The 21,760-nt window shown below is 39.9% G+C and overlaps 1 protein-coding gene across 2 annotated transcripts; it reads right to left on the reverse strand.

Moving 5' to 3' along the window:
- Window positions 1–684: 684 nt before the first annotated feature.
- hmgcll1 (3-hydroxymethyl-3-methylglutaryl-CoA lyase like 1) lies at window positions 685–16,472 on the reverse strand. Of its 2 annotated transcripts, XM_079363281.1 has the most exons (9): window positions 16,184–16,472; window positions 14,820–14,897; window positions 14,183–14,290; window positions 13,785–13,880; window positions 13,454–13,602; window positions 12,620–12,683; window positions 11,332–11,520; window positions 2,907–3,032; window positions 685–1,626 (listed from the first exon to the last, which is right to left on the reverse strand). In XM_079363281.1, exons 1-9 carry the CDS (start codon window positions 16,277–16,279, stop codon window positions 1,522–1,524), a joined length of 1,011 nt encoding a protein of 336 aa, XP_079219407.1. In that variant the 5' UTR covers window positions 16,280–16,472; the 3' UTR covers window positions 685–1,521. The 2 variants fall into 2 exon arrangements, with proteins under 2 accessions (XP_079219407.1, XP_079219408.1); XM_079363282.1 differs by lacking the exons at window positions 14,820–14,897; window positions 16,184–16,472 and having other exon boundaries at window positions 14,196–14,279.
- Window positions 16,473–21,760: the final 5,288 nt, after the last annotated feature.

Consider the following 21,760-nt stretch of genomic DNA (forward strand, 5'->3'; position numbering starts at 1 on the left):
ATATTTTTCATGAGTGCACGTCTGAAAACAGCTTTTTATGTATTAGGCAACCAACACTGAGTTGGTTTAATAAGATTTTCTCTTTGATGAGCTTCAGCAAACATCACATCATTTCAGTCATTTGTTTTTATGATCATGAGATGAAAAAGATTCTCCATCAAAGTCTGAATCAAAAAATCCTCTGTAGAAAATATTGTGTCAAAGCTAAACCCCAGGCTGCGATAGAGCTGCAGATAAAAGTGCCTCTGCTTTTTCTTCAACTTTTCTGCTTTCAGAAAACTTTGATTGAGACATGATATGCAAACCTGTTTCCTAACACCAGAGCAATCATCAGAGCAAACAGCATGTGATCATCTTATCGACTGATGGAGAATGGTTTGCATAAATGATGAAGGTAGACCAATGAGAGTATGAAATTATCATATTCTAATACATTTATGCAAATGTAATTACACATTTTATTGTTTTCTTGTCACAAGAGTACAGTTTATTTCTTTCCCGGAGTCCAGCTGGCTTTCATAGTCTTTCCTATTAGTCTGAGTTATTACTTGGATGTAATGATGGCAATAACAATTAACTGAGTATGTTTTCCTTCCTCCACCATTTGCAAACAAAACAACAACAATCACTTTTGAGTACATCTCAATAAAGTTCACTGAAACATCCTGTTTGTATAATCTCTGCTTTATTTCATTTCATTTTACAGACATCACAGGATGATGTAATCAGGCAGGAGACACATTAACATTCACATTACATTTCACACTAACACTCGATACCCTCCTGAAGAGAAGCTGATGACGTGGTAACACTTTGGCCAACCTGAGATCAAAAACCTCTTCAGAGAATGTGTTAATCACTTTTCTCGGAGATGCTTCTTCGATTGCTTCCCACACAGGAACTGAGCAGGTAACAAAGCTGGGAAAGGTCTCCGAGGAGCATAAAGAGATGTTCTCATTAGAGCAGAACAAAGGGCTTCTTGTGTGTCCCTTCTGGTCTAATATGGATCATTATCAGACAGCAGACGATACAACAAAACAAAACAAAAGTGACCGATAGTTTCTGCTGTTAGTGTCGGAGCCTTCTTAATGCAAGGCTTTTAACGGATGTGTACAAGGCCACTGTTTAGTCATAACTCATGACCTCATTCATTTGGACATTTATCCTAAATTAATACTTTATTGATAGTCAACTTCCTCTAACCATGAAAAGCCAAACAAAAATATCTGACAAACAATCTGATGTTCCAGTAGATCCTAAATGTCTCTCCACTGCAGATTTTGAAAACAGAAAAATGAATTGAAAGCTCCATAATGGATCAACAATAAGCCGAATTAGGACACCAAAACAAAGGGAAAAAAATAATTTGATGATTCAGAAAATAACTCTGAACAACGTCCTTCAAACACAGCAGCAGAGGCAACGATTCTGAATGCAGCAACAACAGGGGGAAGCACTTTGGAGGAAAATCATGTCCAATATTACAACTCTTAATTCTCCCCTCTTCTGGAGAGAAACACATCACAGTGTCCTGCTTAATGCCTGGGCAACCTTGGAGTTTGTTTTGCGACGTAAAGAGTTGCAGATGAATTCACCAGCTTCTGTGACTTTGGGAAGGCTCACACCCTGCAGATGAAAACAAAACAATAAAAAACGATGCAATCAGTTAAAATGTCGAGGTGATTCATCTCCCTCTATCCTCTCTCAAGCTTAACTCAGTTTCATCACACAGCTTTTCATCCCGAGTCAGGTTAAAGGAAGTGTTTCCTTGCTTTTTTCCTTTTTTTTTTAAATTAAGGCACATTAATCAACATATCAGAAAAAAAGCATCCATGTAAATATGCCTGAACTAGCCCAACAGCTACATTAATCCATAGTACTGAAGCAGATACTTTTGAAATCACAAGACACCTCAAAGGACAGTTGACAGAACAGCACACAAAAAAACTCACAGACAATTTCACAAACAAATTAGACACAGTACAGCATAACAAATAATAACCGAGCCACGTCTAATCAGCTCATTAAAATTACAGGATGAGCCGGGGGCAGCAGAAGGGGAGGACAGATATTATATCTGGTTTGTTTTTAACCAATGTTTGAGTTTTCTTTGAAAGGTTAAGTAGTTCTCAGATGCGTGCCTCAAGCTGAACCAAAATTCAGTTCTATGCCTCGGTAACAAACAAACAAACAGATTTATCCTGATATGTTACTTTTTCTGACCCATTTAAAACTTTAGAAACAAGAAATACACCCATGAAGGTTTGGTAACTGTCCAAGTTCAAAATGTTGCTGTGATCATGGTGGAGTCATGTTAGACCTTTGTAAATAATATAACAAAGAGTACAGTCTGCTGATTATTACATACTGTGTGTGTTTTAATTCCTGATCTGTCATTCCATGAGTGAAAGTGTACATAGTGTTTATGCCTTGTATTATTTAAGTCTATTGTATTTTTCTTAAACCCCTTTATTTAATTAATGTAAACTCACTCATAGCTGTTCTTTTTTTCCTTTTTGCTATTTGATGCTGTTTATATTCCCTGTTTTACTGGGGGTTTTTTTGAGCTGTTGTGACACCCAAATTTCCCCCATTGGGGGATCAATAAAGATGATCCTTATCCTTATTATGGATTGAAATGAACGTGTGCAACAGGTGATAGAAAACTCAACTGTAGTGACTACATTTGACCAGCAGGGGTAGAGATTGTTGTATAAAAAGTTCCTGAGGTGAGCCAGCAGCACTATGGGTTTTTGGAAATTGTGCAAAACTACTGATATTATAAAATAAACATTCACAGAGCCGTATGTTTGCAGAGCAGTCTGTTTATGTAAATGACCTCGGAGGGATTTAATAAGTTTGGATGATTTGTTAGGATTCAGCAGGCCTGACAGAGACACACTTACAGTCTCAATGCCCATGCCATGGAGCATGTAGAGAACATCCTCTGTTGAAACGTTGCCAGACGAGCCCTGAGCGTACGGGCAGCCTCCCAGGCCAGCTACTGCAGAGTCCACCACACAGACCCCCATCTGCAAGGACACACAACAGAGACATTCAGGGCCTCCACACACAGGCCTCACCTCAGGTAAAACCCAGGAAACAAAGATCCTTGTGCTGCCAGATTGTTCAGCGCGCCCTGACAGCGCTGCGGTCGTGTTTTACAGCTGCCGAGGAGAAATGTGGGCTCAAGTCCTGAAGATGAATGGGCACAGAACGTCCCGTAATACGGCTTAGTCATCCTCTTTGTCAGCTCAAACCACCAGCACCACATAATCACGGCCTTGTTCATACGAGAGGAATATTATAAATGTTGAACAGGAGGTTTCATGTGTTTCTGATTCTCCTGGTTACTCGTGTTTTTACAGCGCTACTCTGCCCTGAAACCATGGGGATTCACTTTCTTGCCACATTGAGAAGACATTTTTTCCTGAGCCTGAGGGTGTACTCTTACAGCAGGCCAACAATACAGGACTTGTAGCATTACTGGACCAATGTGCAGTTGCTACAAATAATCATTTAAGTCTTAAATTATTTCACTGATGACCACGGTTAAAAACGTTTCCACCCTTTTGTGGTTTTTGTCCAAGTAGATGTAAGAAAATATACATCTGTCATAAGTTTGTTTTCAGATGTTTGGCTCATTGTTTGCTCACAATCAACATAATTGTTACATTTTGTTTCATTTTTTAATGCCTGCACTTGCAAAGGTCTGGACCCCATATGAAAACAAACGATGTGTTTTAATGTTTCTTTTGAACATCGGTAAATTGGTTAGGGCAGAATACCAAAGGTCTTAAAATGCTGCTTTTGAAACATGAGTTTATTGCTTTTGTTCGGCTCTTCATGCTGAAGGAAGGATGTTTGTTGTTTGTTTTACATTTACCACGTTTCACACAAAGAGATAAAAGTGCTGTTCTTTTTCACGGAGGAGTCAAATCTTGCTTTAACACCAAAAAAAAGAAGAAGGCCTTCAGTTTTCAGTCATTACCGACGAAGGTCTTGGGATGTTTTCCACATGTCCCTGAGATCACCATGAGAATATAAAAGATGTTTTCCAGCTTCCGTGGCAGAGCCAGATGTCAGAGGATCCCACAGTGAGGCAAAATTAACACGCTGATCCTCTCGGTGGCATCGGGTCATGAAGGATTTCACCCCCCTGTGGAGCAGAACTGAGCCACTTTAAATTAAAGGAATCTCAGTTGCCCTTTTTTTCCGAACAATGCTGCTAATTGGCTGCTTTTCCTCCAGACAAGAACTTACTTCTTTCAGTGGCCGTCTGAACCGGTCGTAATTGCTGTTTGTGTTGGCAGAGAAAGGGGAGGAGGTGGGGTGGGAGGAGGAGATCTACTCCGGTGTGTGCACTGCACGAGATTTCCAGACCTTGGTTTAAGCCAGAGCAGGATATTGTAAGAGGCAGGATTTTTTTTGTCGTATAAACACAGGGTTGTAATCTACCATGCCAATCCTCTCGCTTTCAGCTGCTAAACGTGTAAGGCCGGGGGTCCTCGGCGTTCTGTTTCCGTGAGGAACAAAACGGAGCCTTCAGCGGCGTGTGCTGCTCCTCTGGACACTAATTGTGCAGGAATTGGTGGTCAGCAGCTCCAGCCTGCCAACGCTCAGTTAGGATCACACTGTCCAGAAACCAGATGTGCACTCGGTGTTAAAAAACCATATCCAGAGCACTGTGGCTGTAGAAAAACAATACATTCCTGCGGAAAGACACAGTGCATTTTTTAAACTCGCATGATTCGGGATACGTTTGTTGACATTCTATACTCTGAGTGGACGGGGCTGAAGATGGACACGCTCCCATTTTGGTTTCATAAGTGCGTCAGAGAGAGAGAGAGAGAATTCACTGAAGGATATGAAGCAGGGATGCTTCACCACTGGCTACATAAACTAGGAAGCTGAAAGAAACTGTCACAGAGCTGCTGCTGAGGCATATATAACCTCCTCCCAGGAACACATAAATAACCTCTACACTGGAACCCAAAGCCCAGATATCAGAGGGCAGCTAGGAGACCAAACAAACACCGAAAACATAAATCAATTACATCTTGATTTATTGAGTATTTACTTTAGTTTTGAGTCTATAACCTCCACCAGTTATTCACTTTCAATATCAACCTTTAATGGATAACTGTGTCTCACGTCTCGTGTATGTTTAAAGCGATCATAAATAATATTTAAAACAAACCACATCTATTTTATTTTCTCTACAAATACCATGAATGTGGTTGGAGCTTTCGAATGGTCTGAAAATAAAACCACAGAAAGTGTAATAAGAAGTTAGTGAAGTAGGAAGATCACGACGTCGAATTGCAATATTTTTTAAAACTCAGCACCATTTCTCTAATAACAGGACAACATCTAGTATAGAAAACAATGAAATGATTCCAACTGAGGAGTCAACTTGAAGCTGAATTTTATACTTTTTTTAAAAAGCGACCTAAGGAGAAAAGACTCGAGCCTAAGCAGGAGCATTTTAGCATCATGGGTTTTTTGAATGGGTTTGTAGCTAGACGCCTTAAATAAAGTCTGTGGTTAACACAAGTTTAAGAGATTTTGACATTTTGTTAGATCAGTTAACTTACATTTATAAATGTGATGCAAGAAACATCAACACTTGTCAGGCTTCAACTTTAATACATTTTGTGGTTGAATGTCTTTATAATGTTCTTCCTGCTCTGTTTTTTTTTCTCAGCACTCTGAGCTGCTCTCTGGTGATCTATAAACAAACGTGCCTCACCTGTGATGAACCAGAGGCTTCTAAAAGGTCCCTCACAATGTGTCCTGCTGTGTCCTGTTGTAAGTAAAGTCCTCCTGTTATTTTTACAAATAAAAAAAGCTAATACTCTTGTTTCAGTCTTGTTTCAAGCTGTAAAAATGGGGAATTTGTTGGTAAAAAACAGTGAGGTCCCCCTGACGTGTGATACTGGCGATAAACAAACTAGAATTTTATACAGATGAAAAAATAAATCATCAAACCTGCCTTCGATGAGCATGAAATTATATTGAAGTTACTACCACAATTACAATCAATCTTTGAATGATAGCACAGCCATCTCTTTGACCAAGCTCAGCCGTCGAGGTGGAACGAAGACTCGTGGACAGAGTCAAAACAAAATCGTGAAGATGGATGTTGTTGTTACCGGAGAGCTCGAGTGTGAGCACAAACAGGTCACACCGTACTCGCCAGCTGCAGCCGTACACAATACGCCAAAAATTGCGGTTAAGAATAAATGATTTTCCTCGCCAAGTCTGTGAAATCTAAGTACATACGTTGTCATTGTGTGACCTGCCAGGAGTAGGTCTGTAACAAAGCCCCCCCCTCCCCTCCAAATCCCCCCAGACCTCCTGGAAAGAAGAAAGAAAAAAGGAAAGGTACAAAGACTGAGGAATGTCTTTCTCAGGAACAAAAGACATGACTCAGGGCTGACAGCGCTGGGGGAATTCATTTCTCTCCCAGTTGGTGGTGTGGACTTCTGGCTCACAGTAATGAGAAGCTATGATAAAAATCTTTTATTTCCATCTTGTTTACAGCTCAGCAAATGGTCGGCTAAATATTCCCGGCTGCTATTTTGCTCCGTGGCCACAAGGGCAGCTGCGATGAATCATTCTAAAAATGGACCGCCGAGACACTTTACCGTCCCACTGAGCTTTTTCACTCCGACATCCGAAAAAGAAAGCGAACTTAAAACAAATATTTTGGACTTAACGTCAGAAAATTGTCGAGCTTTGCTTCAGAACAAATGTTCTAATGTCAAAAGTGATTATCACCGAGAGTAATCAAGTAAACAAAACCATAATCCACTCACTTCTTGTGTTCGGACAGTTAACTATGTGGAATGTTTTCCAAGCGCAAAGACTTGGATGACATCTGGAAACTAATGGAAAGAAAAAGAAGACGAGTTAAGAGCTTTTTATTTGGCAGTTAGATGGCAGATATCTTCGCGTGCAAAATATGAGCCATCGAGTACAAGTTCTTCTAAATGTTCGTCAAGCCTTTGACTGTTTACTGCTCATTTATTTGTTTTTCAAAGTCTTGGCTTTAATTTAGAGACAGGACAGAGGAACTCGAGTCAGAAATCAGGAGAGATAGAGAGTGTGGGAGTTTACACGCAGGACAGAAGCCGCAGGCTCGACCCCGAACCCAGATCGCCCGCCTCGAGGGCCACAGCCCCCGAACACACTAACCACCAGGCCACCGTTGACCCTGCTACTTTATTGTAAACAGTGCCTTGTTGAAATGTTTCAGTGTAAACTCATCAATCTTCAATGATCAACTAAAAACAAGACCATAATAATTAGCTCCAAATAAATGATTTAATTTTATGTCGATTAACTATGAAGAATGATCTGGTGCAGCACATAAAAAAACAAGAGAAAAAAAAGTTTTTATCTTTCAATGTCTTTGACAGCAAAGATCTCTCAGCTTACAAAAACAAACACGTATTTGTTTTTATCCATTCCATAAAATTTTCATCAACAATCTGATTTTTTCTGCGTATTTACGGTTGAAAGTGTGTCACGAAGTTGAAGAAACGTTCCCACGTAAAGCATCTGGATTTGGAGCTTCTACTTTATTTTGTCAAGCTTTGTGAAGCATAGTGCTCCATCAGCTGTAACACTGTGGAAACAATCAAATGGAAAAAAACAAATATAAATATGAAGGCACAAAAAGCCCAAGAAATAAAACCTTTAAAGTTTTATTTTTCCTGTGAATGCTGTTAGCCTCTAATTTTGTATGTGCAGTATGGAAGCTCTCTTACTCATAATTAAATCCCCAAAGTGTGACTTTATCCCAATAAATTGAAAACACTTTAAAAGTAGTAAAGCAGTGTTTTCGTCATTGCAATACTGAACAATATCATCGCACATGTCTCACACTGTGCAGTCAGAATTAATATCTGTGCAACAAAATTCTGTAAGAAATATGAAACTTGACACTTTCTGTTCAGTTAATGAAATGTTTCTAGGTCTTAAAGCTCGTGCTTTGTTATTGTTAAATAATATAGATAGTGAAAGACTTTAAAGCAAACTACAGTAAAAGCATCTTATGCTCTTCCCACAAGTTTTCAACAAGTGCTTCCCAAGTTTCTGTGCGTTGTGTCTGCAGCTGCAGCGCCATTCATCACATGTTGAGCAGCGAGCAAATGAAAAGATCGTTTTCCACCGGCCTTTAAGCACAGCATTGTCAGAGAGTTCAACAGCCAAGCGTCAGATGAGTTAGGAGCCCCCCAGGGGCCTTTCGATCCACCTAGCTCTCAGATGCTTTGTCCGACAGACACTGAATAGGTGAGCCTTTGTGCTGACCCCCCCTCACATCTGCTGACCCGCCCAGCCCCCGATGAGCTCCCCCCCCCCTCTCTGCCGTGACAATGCGATGCTCCAGAGAACTGATACAGCCATATCTGTGTTACCTCTGTTTTATGTCTGGATTTACGTCAGCTTAACACTCGCTGTGGGCAAAGTGGAGAAAAGCACCATGACAAGAGAGATCTTCCAAAGGGCTTCACAGCCTCATTACAATTTCTGAGAGCTGCTTAGAAACACAGCGTTACACTGGGAGAGTCCGTGACAGTTTTCTCTTCTCCTTCGAAACAATATCTGTGCACTGTGATGGAAGGCCCCATAGGAAATATCTTATGTTCATTAACATTCTGGGATTTTTTTTCAGCGGGCAGTTTGTGAATCATCTTGCTTTGTGGGGAGGCTTATATCATGTTTCTTAATGCCCCTCTCCCCCGTTGACTGATGGTTCCTGCTTTCCTGAGTGTCCCATTGTAACTTCACGTTTGTTTTGTGTGTTCTGAATACTCGCCAAACAGAGGACACATTCATGAGGCCTAAAACTGACACATCGTCATTAAAGATAAGCGCACATCCAGGTAAACAGGTACGCTTCAGAAATATTAGGACAAACATATCTTGCTTTTTGAGGAGTTTTACCAACAAAAGGGAACGTTTATAGTATATTTATTTTTTAATTTATATGAGACTTAATTCGAGAAAAAAAAAAAAAGGTTTATTTTTAGGGGCTCTCTTCTAGAGATAGGACAGTGAGTCAGAAATCAGCGAGAGAGTGGGGAACGAAGACACATCTCGGACTTTAACCCGAGCCGTCGGCTTGGAGGACAGCAGCCTCCTTTTCTAATCTATAGCCTCCTTCGTTGGAGCGAGCGCACTACCCATGTTACAGTCTGGGCAGGAATCTGTTGGTTGGTACTGATGTTGGTTCAAGATTGTCTGGTCATGTGATCCACTCTTTTACCCCCTGAACAGTTCACTGATTCACAGGTGATGCTCTGAAAAATTACAGGATGCGTTCTTTTAGAAGAGGACCATTACAGCCAGTCGATCAGAATCAGAAAAACCTTAATAATTCTAGAGTGAAATAATCATACCAGAGGAAAATCTGACATGAGAATCTTTAGAACCAGTCAAATCTTTGGACTTTTCTTTGGCTGGCTACATGATTTTCCAATCTGAACAGACTTGAAAAAAATGTGGGAGACCATAAACATGAGGACAGTTTCAACCAATTTACAGCATCGTAATCCTCCGCGCGCACACACACACACACACACACACACACACACACACACACACACACATACACACACACACACACACTGGACGAACCGTCCAGACTGTGAGCCCACACACCTGCTGTTTGTGGTAAACATTTCAGAGTGATGATCTCACAGAAACCTGTGTGAAGCTGGCTGTCCTGGAGTGCGTTCTTTTGTGGTTTGTCTTGCATGTGACATTATAAAAGTATTTTTACACTTCTTGTGTTGTTGCTATGTTGCCCACAAAGCGGGTCTTCTTTTTCAATATTCCCCTTGGCTTGGGGAACAGTTGGGTTTATGTCCACTGCCATGTTTTTGAGAGTACACAGCATCCAATTGGAGACGCGTGCTGGTCTGCTCGCTATCATTGGCCATCACTGGCATGTCGTTGGTGGCCGCCTGATACGGTTTGGGGCAAATCGGGCACAAAATCTGACCTAAAATCATCTAGTGTCGAGCTAGATTTAGGATGACAGAAGGGGTTAATAATCCTCACGATTACCTTGTCGTGTGTACCCGTCTTCAGACTGCCTACTTCAGCCTGGCACACACTCAAAGATGTTTAATGAATGTGATTCCACATGTGGTTACTATCTTTAATGCTATAAAATTTGATGGGATTTTAAACAACCTTAACATGCCAAAATAAATTGTAATCAGGCCCAGATCAAATTTTGAGGAGCTTTTAACATCTTTTTTTCCTGATTGTGGATAAAACAAATAAACATTGTTAGTCCTCATTTTTTTGTTATAATGAGGAAAATATGCTGTCTTTGAACGTACTGTCTTGAAAAACTGATGGATAGGGAGCAGCTCAGTATGTGATTATCCCGAGCAGAAAGATGATTTAAAGCCCTCAGAAAACACTTGTGATCTCTACAATGTTGGCAGTTACTAAAGGAAGCTGAAAGATATCCTGGAACAGGAATCTCCACTTCAACCTTTCTTCAACATCTGGTTGCTACTCTCCACGTTGTCACGAGTAACAACATTGATTTATGCAAAGGCCGGGCATTTATCCATAATCGGTCTGCGGTTCTCCACAACAGTATTCATATTCATCATACAGAGAAGGATGTGCATAAGAAGGGGAAGGTGCCCAATGAATCCTTGCCAAGGGAGAGCAGAGAGGGAAGCTGTCGAACACTTTAACATTGGAGGCTGATCAAAAGGATGATGCATCTCTGCTTTGTGGTTGCACAGAGGAGATCTGAACTTCCTTCCCAAGCTGAATGGGCCTCCTTTTCAAACCATGCCAGTATTTGTAGGCTCTCCGCAGATGATCACAAAGGAAGCTCTCGAGATTTCACCTCTTACAAAGACCAGGCTATACATGATTGACTTCACATAGCAGAAGTTCTCATATCTTTTTCTTGAGTTGTCAGAACTCGTGTTTTGTTTTCTGTGCTCAGGAAGACCCGAGGATTGTTCACTGTGTCGTCCTTTAGAGCTATCTCAAAGTTCAATATGTTCAAAGATGATTATTAGATGTCCGCCACTTTTTCAACACCTTTATTTTACGAGTTATTTCCCAAGAACTCACATGTTTCTCTGCCCACTTTTTGGTCCTTAGAGCCGTTGCCATTAGTTTTAAGAACTTTAAGAAATACCAGACGACTTGAGCTATTCCTGCTCAGAATAAGGCAGCGCTTGTATGCTTGTACTAAAGTTTATGTCCAAGATTTGGATGGATTTTTACGAATCTACACTTTATTTACGATTGAGAGCTTCTGAATATCTTATGAGTTCTTACCTGAAGAGCGATAAGGATGTTAGCCAGTGCTTGCCCGTAAGTGTCATGGCAGTGAACTGCTAGAGCGCTGCTGGGCACTTCTTTCATCACACTCTGCAGCATCTTCACCATGGTGCCCGGCGTACCAACACCAATGGTATCCCCCAAGGAGATCTCATAGCAGCCCATTTCATATAACCTCTTTGCAACCTAAGGAAAAGGGAACATGTGCAGACCCTTTTATTACATATATTCCATAAATAACTCTGTTACAGAAGGAATATAAAGAACTTGCTCAGTGGTTGAAACCAAATGCAAAGCACCACTTACATTCACATGACATCGAACTAAAAAAATAAAAAGGGGATTTTTTTTTTTTTTGATTAAACATTTTCATTCAATGTTTTTGCATCCAGAAATCCAGTCTTCTGCAGTTTAATGGAAAGAGTGTTATCTACACAATTAATTTGGAAGAGGGATGAAGAAATGTACTTTAACAAAGAAGCTAACAAGGAACAGACTATGTCGAGGAAATACTCTGTATTTAATCTTTCTGTATTCAATTCAACACAATCTCTGAACCCTTCAGGGATATTCGTCTATCACTGCCTCATAAATGTTTTAGGCCTCTTTGTGCGTAATTCAGGTGAAGGCAGCGGTTAGCGTGGAATGACTTCCAGGCAAGACTTGTTCATCTGTCCATCTTAGTTCAATTCAACAGTAGAATACAAGTTATGCAGCTTCCCATTTTCTTGTGATTTACTTGCAATTAAGTTAACAGAAATAAACAAGATCATGATGCGGGTCTGTTCTCGAAAGGAGCAGAAAAATACTTTCTACTTTCTTTCTTGCTGTCCACACGTTGGGTTTCTCCTGTGTACACCAACGCCTGCTGACACGTTATTAGTCAGCACAGCTTTGACTGCAAACAGAAACCAGAACGATGACTATCAAGACCTCATGTACAGATTCTAAAATTTCTGTAGAGAACCATACAACCATTTCAAAGTGACTTAATGTGTCTTGTGTTGCAACATAGGATTTAGTATAGAATTAAAGTGCATTTATTATTCATGGCAAATATATACGAGCAAGAGCGTTGCTAATAACAAGTCTTCATCAGGGCCATGGTACACAGCGCTGAATTCATTTTTAAGCCATGCATTCTCTTAACAAGATGCATTAATTATAACAAACCCACAGTACCCAAAAAGAACCTCCATGTGATTATTACATAAACCCTCGATCTCATAATGATCTTTGAATCATATTTCTTATCTTACATTTCTTAACATAAATGATTTCTCACCTGAGCAACTTTGGATGGTTCAATGTGTCCCTCGTGCGGGCATCCAAGGGCACAGGAAACATATCTGAAAATGAACATTGTTGGAAATTTTAACATTTCTATGTAACACTTTTTTGAATAAACAACTGTTTTTGAATGCTTTAGCAAAACATGGACAACGTCACACTGCTGTTTCTGTATTCTTTTTATCGCTGAAGTGACATTCACCAGAATATCTTACTAATGCCTGTTGATGTTTTTGATGCTGTTGACAGCAGAAGGACTGGTTTCTGTCTCAATGAGGATCATGCCGTTCTGATGAGTTATTGCCTTTGTTATTTCTGGTTTGTGACCGAGACATCTCAAAGGCAAACAAAAGGATTTAGAAGATGTGGTTGTTGATTAGACTTTGTTTTGTGCCATTTATGAATCGACAAACAGCATTTGGCATGTGGAAAGTGACAGCAGTGACTCTTTTTTTATTTTTTTTTAGTATGTTGATCTCTTTTTGGACAAATAAGCTTATGAAATCTGAGAAACACAAATTACAAATGGCAGCTTGCCATTCCGTGTCTGAAGAAAAGGTGCAGCTAAATTCAGTGACTTTCCCTGTTTGGTTTGCTTTAATGTCCATCTGGACGAGCGGTTTCTTTATGCATAGATATAACCTGGTCAACATCTGGAAGTTTGCTCTAAAGGTATCATTACTCAAGTGTGTGTTTTCTCCTACATATAGAAACCACAATATTTTAACAGTTTAAATTTAGAGATTATCGGTGCAAAATCAGAGTGAGTACAATCTTATATGTGTGTTTTCTCTCAATTTATGTGACAATTAACATCAAGAGTACTAACCCACGGACTGGAATTTGGTGCACTTTGGCAGTGTTAATGACTTCCTGAAACCTCAGCATGCTTTCATCAATAGAGCAGTTAATATTTTTTTTACTGAAGGTTTCAGACGCTGACCCGAACACCGCCACCTCAGTAGCACCAGCTGCGACCTTAAAACAGGAGAGAAAAACAAACTTCTAACACCGTGTTGAAGTCACAGTTACGTAAGTGCAAGAGTGATCTGCCAAAAAAAGGACTGTAGTGCCAAGATGTAATTACAATTGACAAGTACAAGTAAACAGTTATGGTTTATAGTGGGGAATATTGTGCTGATTTGAAAAAGTAAGCTTACGGCATCCTGAAAACCTTGCATGTTAGGTGTTAGAACAGGGTAGTGAACATGAGGAGCTCTCTGGATGCCTTTGAGTACATCAGTGTGGTCAGCCATCTGAATGAAGAGGGGAAAACATACGATGTAGAAAAATAAACCTTTAACATCCCAGAAATACATGATGTATATTTCACATGTCTCTATTCTGCAGAAGATTGCTTTTACACTAACAGGAAGTAAATACAGGTACATTTTATAAGTAAGAACAAGAGGGTGGCTTGAGTATCTTAAAGAATTCTTTCAGAAGCATATTCATGTCCAGAGGAGGAGCACATTTCCCCCAGTGCTTCAGCAGACAACAAAGAGAGCCTAATAAATCACTCGGCACTCTTTTGCTGTTCACAAAGTAGAGTTATTACCTGCGGTACCCACTTTGAAGACACAAAGCTGGTGGCCTCGATCACAGTCAGGCCTGTTCCTGAGAGCATGTCTATCAGCTGGATTTTCACCCCAGTCGGAACAATTTCCTGGGGAACAAGGAAACCAAAACAGCTCGTTCTGGATTTGATTCCACTCAAGATGGGAGGTACAACGCGTCCATATCTGGCAGGCTTTTTTTTCTTTTTACTACACTTCCTGCACAACACATTGATATCTACATTCATATCGTGACACTTGTTGAATATTTTGAAACCTCTGAAAGTATACAATAATAAAAGCATTATTGCTGTGTATAGCAGTTTTTAGTAAATATAGTTATATCTGCATCGTGTGCAATCTGTACAACTACAGGCCTGCAATAAGGAAATGATAAGCAGTGACATGCTAAGGAGAGTAAACTAAGCCAGGAGCCATGTCATCTTTCTTATACAATTTCAAAGAAAATGTGAAACACATGCCCCTGGCAATTATGGTACACAACCCATATGTTGTGGATTATATTTTGTGTAAAAGAAACAGGAAAAAAGGGGGTTTCCAGCTTTGAGACTGTTTAGTTATACAAAACAAGGGAGGACATAAATAAATGAGATTCATGACTGAAATGACAGTGTATACCTTTTCATTTTGAAGTCCATCTCTCGGCCCAACTTCGACTATTTTAACAAAGTCTGGGTACTCGTGTCCTGTGGTGGTCTGGAAAAATAAACATAAAGACAGAAAAGAGTAAAGAAAGGAGTAGCCTACCACTCAACACAAACGCTTAGTCATTCTTCATGCAAAAGAAGCTGCAGGACAAGTTATTTCTAACACGAACTGTCTGCCTGAAAGCCGGAGGAAACATGAGACCCAAAATATAAGACCTGTCATTCTATGCTATTAGGATGTGAAAAACGTATGAAATGTGACAGAAAAAAGGCCCAGAGGGGGGTCAGGGTAACTCCCTCGTAACTCCAAAACCACAAGAAATAGAGGATCAGGGTATTTCCTGATTTTAACCACATTATATCTTGAGAAAAATAATATCAAGGCCTAAATGGTCAAATGTTATATTTATTCTGAGCCCCTGAAGTCATTATCTTTAGAGCGTTGAGTGAGTTTGGGGAGCACGTTTTGGTAGCCTACTCTTACTCTTATTATAAAACATTTCAGGAGAAGCGTTTATTAAAGGTAAATGGTCTCCTACCGTTTATTGCTTCCAGTACATTATTACTTAAATAATAAGTTCAATCATCCTTTATTTAAGATTTGAGAGACAGTATTTCTAGATAGACCCTTTAAAAAAAAAAATCCACTTTTCTATAGAACACCTGTTAGCATCGAGCAGCATCTTATGTCATCCGGCTGCGTTTCTTGCTTACCTGCCAAATTTCACTTCTTCTTTTCATACATGTATATATGTGTATACATATATATATATATATATATATATATATATATATATATATACACACACACACACACACACACACACACACACACACACATATAGAGCCGTGAATGCAATAAGATTTAAGCCTTTATTTACTGAATATAAAGGCTTGTTTATAGCCTACCACATACTTCGAGATGGGTTACCCCTAACCCATTTTAATTTCCGAACAATGAATAAATACAAAGATTTAATATGTGAATGGTAATGCAAACAGTTCGTCATCTAACAGAAGGTTAAGCTGAGGCAGATCACTGGAGTTACATAACAGAGGGAAGTCTAGGAGGAAACAGAAGCAAACTGAATATTTCTTGTCACATACAGTTAATTTTAAAACAGTTTAGCCTTCTTATTTTGAGAAACCCCTTAATCTGTTAAATACAGACAAAATAAAGCAAGATTTCAATAGCGAGAGAACTGTTATATAAGCAGTATGGAGCATCAGCACTGTCATCAGTAGCTGGCTGCTATACTCTGCAGCCTGTGTCATGAGAGAGTCATGTGGCAGAGCATGTGCAGCAGATTAGAAACAAAAAAAAACAACGCCCACCTGCTCCTCCTGCAGCCAGCGTTTAAGCCATGGGTAGTCCTGGACGAGTTGCTCATAGCTCAGGCAGTGCTTCACTGAAGTGGGTACGTTACCCATCCGAACAGCTGCTGTTTAGCCCGCTGCACCTCAGTGTCCTCTGAGACCGTCCTGCAAAGGCTGCTAAAACTAATCTAGCAAATTGAAGCATCAGATCAATATGCTAATGCAGGCCACGAGGACAGAGAGCCTTGCTGCATGAAGGGATGGTGTGAGAGGATGACTGCATGCGATGAAGGATGACTCAGCAGTTGCTATGGCAGCCACATCCCTACTATGTGGAGGGGAGGGGGGGACAGCGAGGGTTGGGGGAAGGAGACAGGAGAGGAAATGATTAAAGCAAAGTGATAAATGGATCAATGTGTGTTACACTTCAGAGGGGAAATGTAGTGATAATATTATTTGGAAATATGAAAAAGGTGCATTCAGAAAAAAAAGGCAGGATTGTTTTGGCAAATTCTAGTTTGCTTTAATAGATGTGAAAAACGTAAAGAGGGCTTTAATACAAAGTCAGTGTATGTTTTATATCTTCAACAAAAATAAGAGTAGATAAACATTGAACGGTTAAAATGAGAGTCTTCTGGGAAACAGGCTGCTTTGATTGATCTCCTGTGACCTTAACATTTGAGGGGTTTCCATTGCCAGACGTGACACTGCTGCCAATGTCAACTGCATGGTGTAATAAAATCTCTTGTTAAGCCGGGGCAACATTTACCAGAGAAAGAGCCATTCTTTGGAGCCCAGATGTTAACAATAGAGGGGCTTAATGAAGTCCTAGCATTCAAGCATCTCACCACGCTAAACTGCTCCGTGATGAGAGACCTCCGCCTCTCTCAGGGGAGGAGGGCGACTCATATGATCAGCCCCTGAAAAAAGCCTTTTTTCCAGCAGACTTCAAGGTTGATTTCTATCAGTTGCCACCCCCTAAAAGTTTCACTGCCTTTTGGCACATTGCCTCTAATCACTTATTCATGATTCTCTAAGTAACAGGAAAAACTGGTGCAGCAACTTTAACTCTCAGTAATTTAGCAAATAATTTATAATTTAAACTTTTAACAAAATGCATTTTTTAGATAAACCAAATCAGTGCTGACAATTAAGACTGCCAAACACAATTACACAGTTTGAGTGTGTTATTGGGCCTTTAGCTGTTGTCATAGTGCATGTAAATCTTTGCTTAAATGCATCAGAGCCTGGAAAAGAAACGAAAAATAGCACTGTGAAAAAAATCTAAATCAGAGCATGTTTAAGCCGTTTACACTTTGCACAATTCAAAACATGTTTTTTGTTGATGTAGTTCTTTAAATCATTATCTCATGCAACTTTTTTATGGGCAACAATTCTCTACACTGCTTTCTTCATAGCAATCATTTGAATTCTGCATTGCCAGAAAGACAACAACTTCTACAGTTCTAATTATTGATTTTTTCACAGTTAATGTTTTTTGCTCTGTGCGTGATGACTACATCAGTCGATTAACCCTAACTGGCCTTTTACTGTTTCTTCTTTAAAGGAAACTCGGCTGCTACGGTTTATCTTGACAAATACCAGCTGCAGAGGGTAACTTAGAAGAAATGGCCTTCAGGGGTTTTCCTGCTTTGAGGAATCAATGTCATGCAGGTGAATAGAAACATAGAAGTTTGATGTGGTATTTAAGAAGAACAGAGTTGACTTTTTACAAAACAGAGAAATCGAAACAGTAGGGCTCATTGGGTGTCTCACCATTCAATGTGTGTGCTCATTTCGGTTCTTGGGGTCATGACTCGATTTGAAACGATTCTGGATTCATGATTCAAAATCTTTTTTACACACTTCAGGATCTACTCCAGTCATTAAGCGAAAGAGCCTCGATTTTTGAAAGTTGTGAATTTCTTTAAAAGACAAGAATCTCAATTTTCCAGTCTCTTATAAAATAGCTCATCTGTCAATGTGTAGGGGGAAAAAAAGGCATCATTTTTGTAAGACATCACAACATAATAAAAGTTGTCTGCATGTTTTTTTTTTATAAACATTTATTATAAGAATGAAGAAAACTGTGAAATAACTCTTATTATAATCAGGTTCTGTTATAATTTGTCAACAAATGAAAAGATTAGCACAAAATGAGGAGCATGACGTTGAGTGTTTCTAATTTAAACTCTGTGTTAATGTGCCGACACTCTTTACATTTGTCTAGATGAATCAAACAGATCTGCCTTGACAGGAAGAAGGATGTCGCTGTGCTACGTCGTAAGATGCCTCCTGAGAACAATATATTTTACACATGATGCTTTTGGAGACCTAACAGATGATGAATGCCTCGAAATATTAAATCAAATCAAACAGTGCAGACGTCAAAAGATATTTCTGAAGTGGAAAAGGGAACATTTAAAAGAAAGAGACCGTTCTCTCTTCAGCACTAAGAAAGAAACAGATGTGAAGAACAGCGCTTTATGCAGCGCAGGTTTCATCGCGGCATGAAAGATGGTTTTAAGCTCTCAGATATACACTGAAAACAGAGAGGGAGAAAGAAAACAGGAACCAGATTAAATCAATTTCATCCTCCATCCGTCTTCAATTTCAACATCGTGGATTGAACCAAACTGTAACAACAAAAGAGTCCCAGTGCCAAACGAATATCACATTCACATCCTCGTGAAAGACACAATCACAGCACAGTCGTACGTACAAGAAAGTAGAGTTTGTTGGATGTAGTGTGTAGGTAGAACAATAACGGCAAGTCACAGCTACAGATACAGAAATAAGCATTATTTAATAGGACAACTGAAGAGAGACTGGGTTTGCTGGGAGGAGGGGAGGTGGTGGGGGGGGAGGGGGGGTCGCATGCAACAAAGGGCCGAGGTCAGATTCAAACCCATGGCTTTCTTCTGCAAGGATCTTTGCCTCTGTACAGAGTGCACACAGCATAACCGCTAAGCCATAGGGCGCCCAAAATCCCATTTAAATCATTTTCAAATGTGAAAAGAAAATATTAACGGGAACAGTTGAAAATGTAAGAAAAGAAAGAAAAAGGACAGCATGCCTAACAGTGTCTTCAGGAAGGCTTGGCCGCTCTGAGCACATTTTCCACAGCTCCCCTCAGAGACAGCATGTGTGTTAGAGATTATACTTACAGTAATTATTCCACAGAGTACCCTGAGGCTTGATGTCACAGGAGCCACTAACTTGTGTTTGGTCCGTGTCTCAACATGATTACAACCATTGATTCATAATAATGCATGTTCTCCTGCCGGGCCCATTAGGCCTAAAGGAAGCTGGTGGGACTCTTTTCACCAGTCGGCTCCGAATAATCCCACAAGTCTACGTTTAAGGAGTGTGTTTCAAACCACTATAATCCATAGGTGATAATCAATTGGCTGCAGAGTAATCATATCATTGACTTTTACACTCTACAATCTGTGTCTTTTTTTCTCACAGAGGCACTTGTTAACACCACTTTGTCACGGATTTATTGAGGCGGATGTTTCTAAGCAGCCAGATGTTTATTGTGCAGATTTTTCTATTGCACCGTGGAGGAGTTCATGGATGGATTACGGCCCTGACTGGCTCATAAAGTCTAGAGATTTCCTTCTTTGTATCCATGTCCTTGGTGGGATAGAAATCGAATTTCACAGCAGAATTTACAGCTGCCAGAATACACATGAACTAGGTTAAGTGGTGGCTGTTGATATCTCTATTGGCTTGCTAAATTAGCGCTGTAGCGTATTTTATGAAAGGTATAGATTATGAAATGTGAAGTTTACAGCATGGACAAACACAAACCTTATAAAGTCATGTTTGGTAAAAGTTTGACTTTGGTCTGAAAGGTTTTCATACTTACTTGAGATGAGATGACTTGACATGAGACGAGATCCCGGGCTCGTCGTTCCCATGGAGTGCACAGTCACTGCTATACGTTGTGTGTATGTTTACTGCTTGTACACACACTTCAAGCTAATCAGGCTAGCACAAGCTGAAAGTGAAATAGTCATAGACCGACGACACTAAAGAAAGCCTTGGAAACCTTTAGATACATTTACAGTACATATTAAAGCTGACAGATGTGCAAAGGTTGTCAGGCTGCATGTTTTCAACACAGTAATAGATGTAATCTATTACGTGTGTTACGGTGTTAAAGAAACTTTCAAGCACCATCCGAGAGCAGTTGAATCAAGAGGGTTATAGAAATAATTAAAAACACATGTTTTTGTCTTTCATTTAAATGGAGGTTAATGAGACACACTGGCAGACGCAGGTCTACTGAGTCACCCTCCATTTAGCAGTATATCCTGTAAAGTATATGATTATGACCTCAAAGTCTGTGCCTAACGACTTCAACGAATATTTTATCTTCAAAGATCAGCAGGTTGTAAACACTCCAGCTTCAGACCTGGAAATAATTCCTTCAAAACATAATGAGTCTTGGTGAGGTAAACTGGATCAAGTCAACTTCATCAATATTCACTCAATATAACAATCAATCAACCAGTCCCGCACACAGTGTGAAGATAAGGATTCATCTTTCCTTTGCCATTGTTTTTGAGGAAGTTAAAATGGAAAATGGTGGCTCTTCTTGATTTTGATGATTGTTCGTGGACACAGACCCTTTATATGCTCCTTATTTTTAAGTTCCACCGTTTATTATTGAGCTATATGTCCATGTTTTTTTCTAATGCAGCCTTTTTTGGCAGCATAATCAGCTTTGGTTTTGAAAGTTGTTAGTAAATCAGTAGTTAAATACAGGATTGAGACATCTTTGGCTTTAGAAACAAAGTGATGTCCTGTGCATCTGCTTTATTTTGGATTCTTCCTTTGAAGCCTTGTTTTGGCATAAATTGTGTACTTAACAGGAGGACATAATTTACTGCAACAAAATAAAAGAGCAGCCGACTGTAGCCTATCACATCAGATGCTTTTATTTTCCAAAGACCAGAACATAATTATCACAGAAAAGTTTGTTCCATCTCGGCTGCGTGTGAGCCCAACAATCTGGACTTTACAAAGCATGTGTGTGTAAAGAACAAGTCAACAAAGGGTTTGAATTTATCTCCATAGTGCATTAACAAAATTGCCTCAGAAGGGAAACCTTCAGCTGACCCATTCAACTGAATATACCGAGAGAGCCAGATTTATGAATAAAGAAACATTTGAAAGACACAGGTGACTCCTATCATGCTAACACAAAGTGACATCTGAGTTTTCAAATGTCCTGTAGTAACTCTGAGAGCCCCAAAGAACTCTCTTCTCTGTCCCAGGAAGCTACTGCAAGCATGTGAATAACAAGCAAACACAACAGTGTTTCTGCGCCGGGTTGCCCTCTGTTGGGACGCATTCCTCTCTGGTCCTGCTGCAGCCTTGTCATACCAAACAACGTGTAAAAATGTGACCCATATGTTCACCCCTTTTCAAGAGGGGACTGATTGAGCTGTATGGGAGCCACGGCCCACCCACAGAATACAAATAAGGAGAACCATATGTGGGGAGATGAATTGGGTAAACTGCACAACATTTTTATTAGATACAATTTCACTTGCTTCGTCGGTGGACTGCAAGGTGACACTG

Source organism: Symphodus melops, assembly GCF_947650265.1.
Source record: "Symphodus melops genome assembly, chromosome: 15".
Taxonomy (NCBI): Eukaryota; Metazoa; Chordata; class Actinopteri; order Labriformes; family Labridae; genus Symphodus; species Symphodus melops.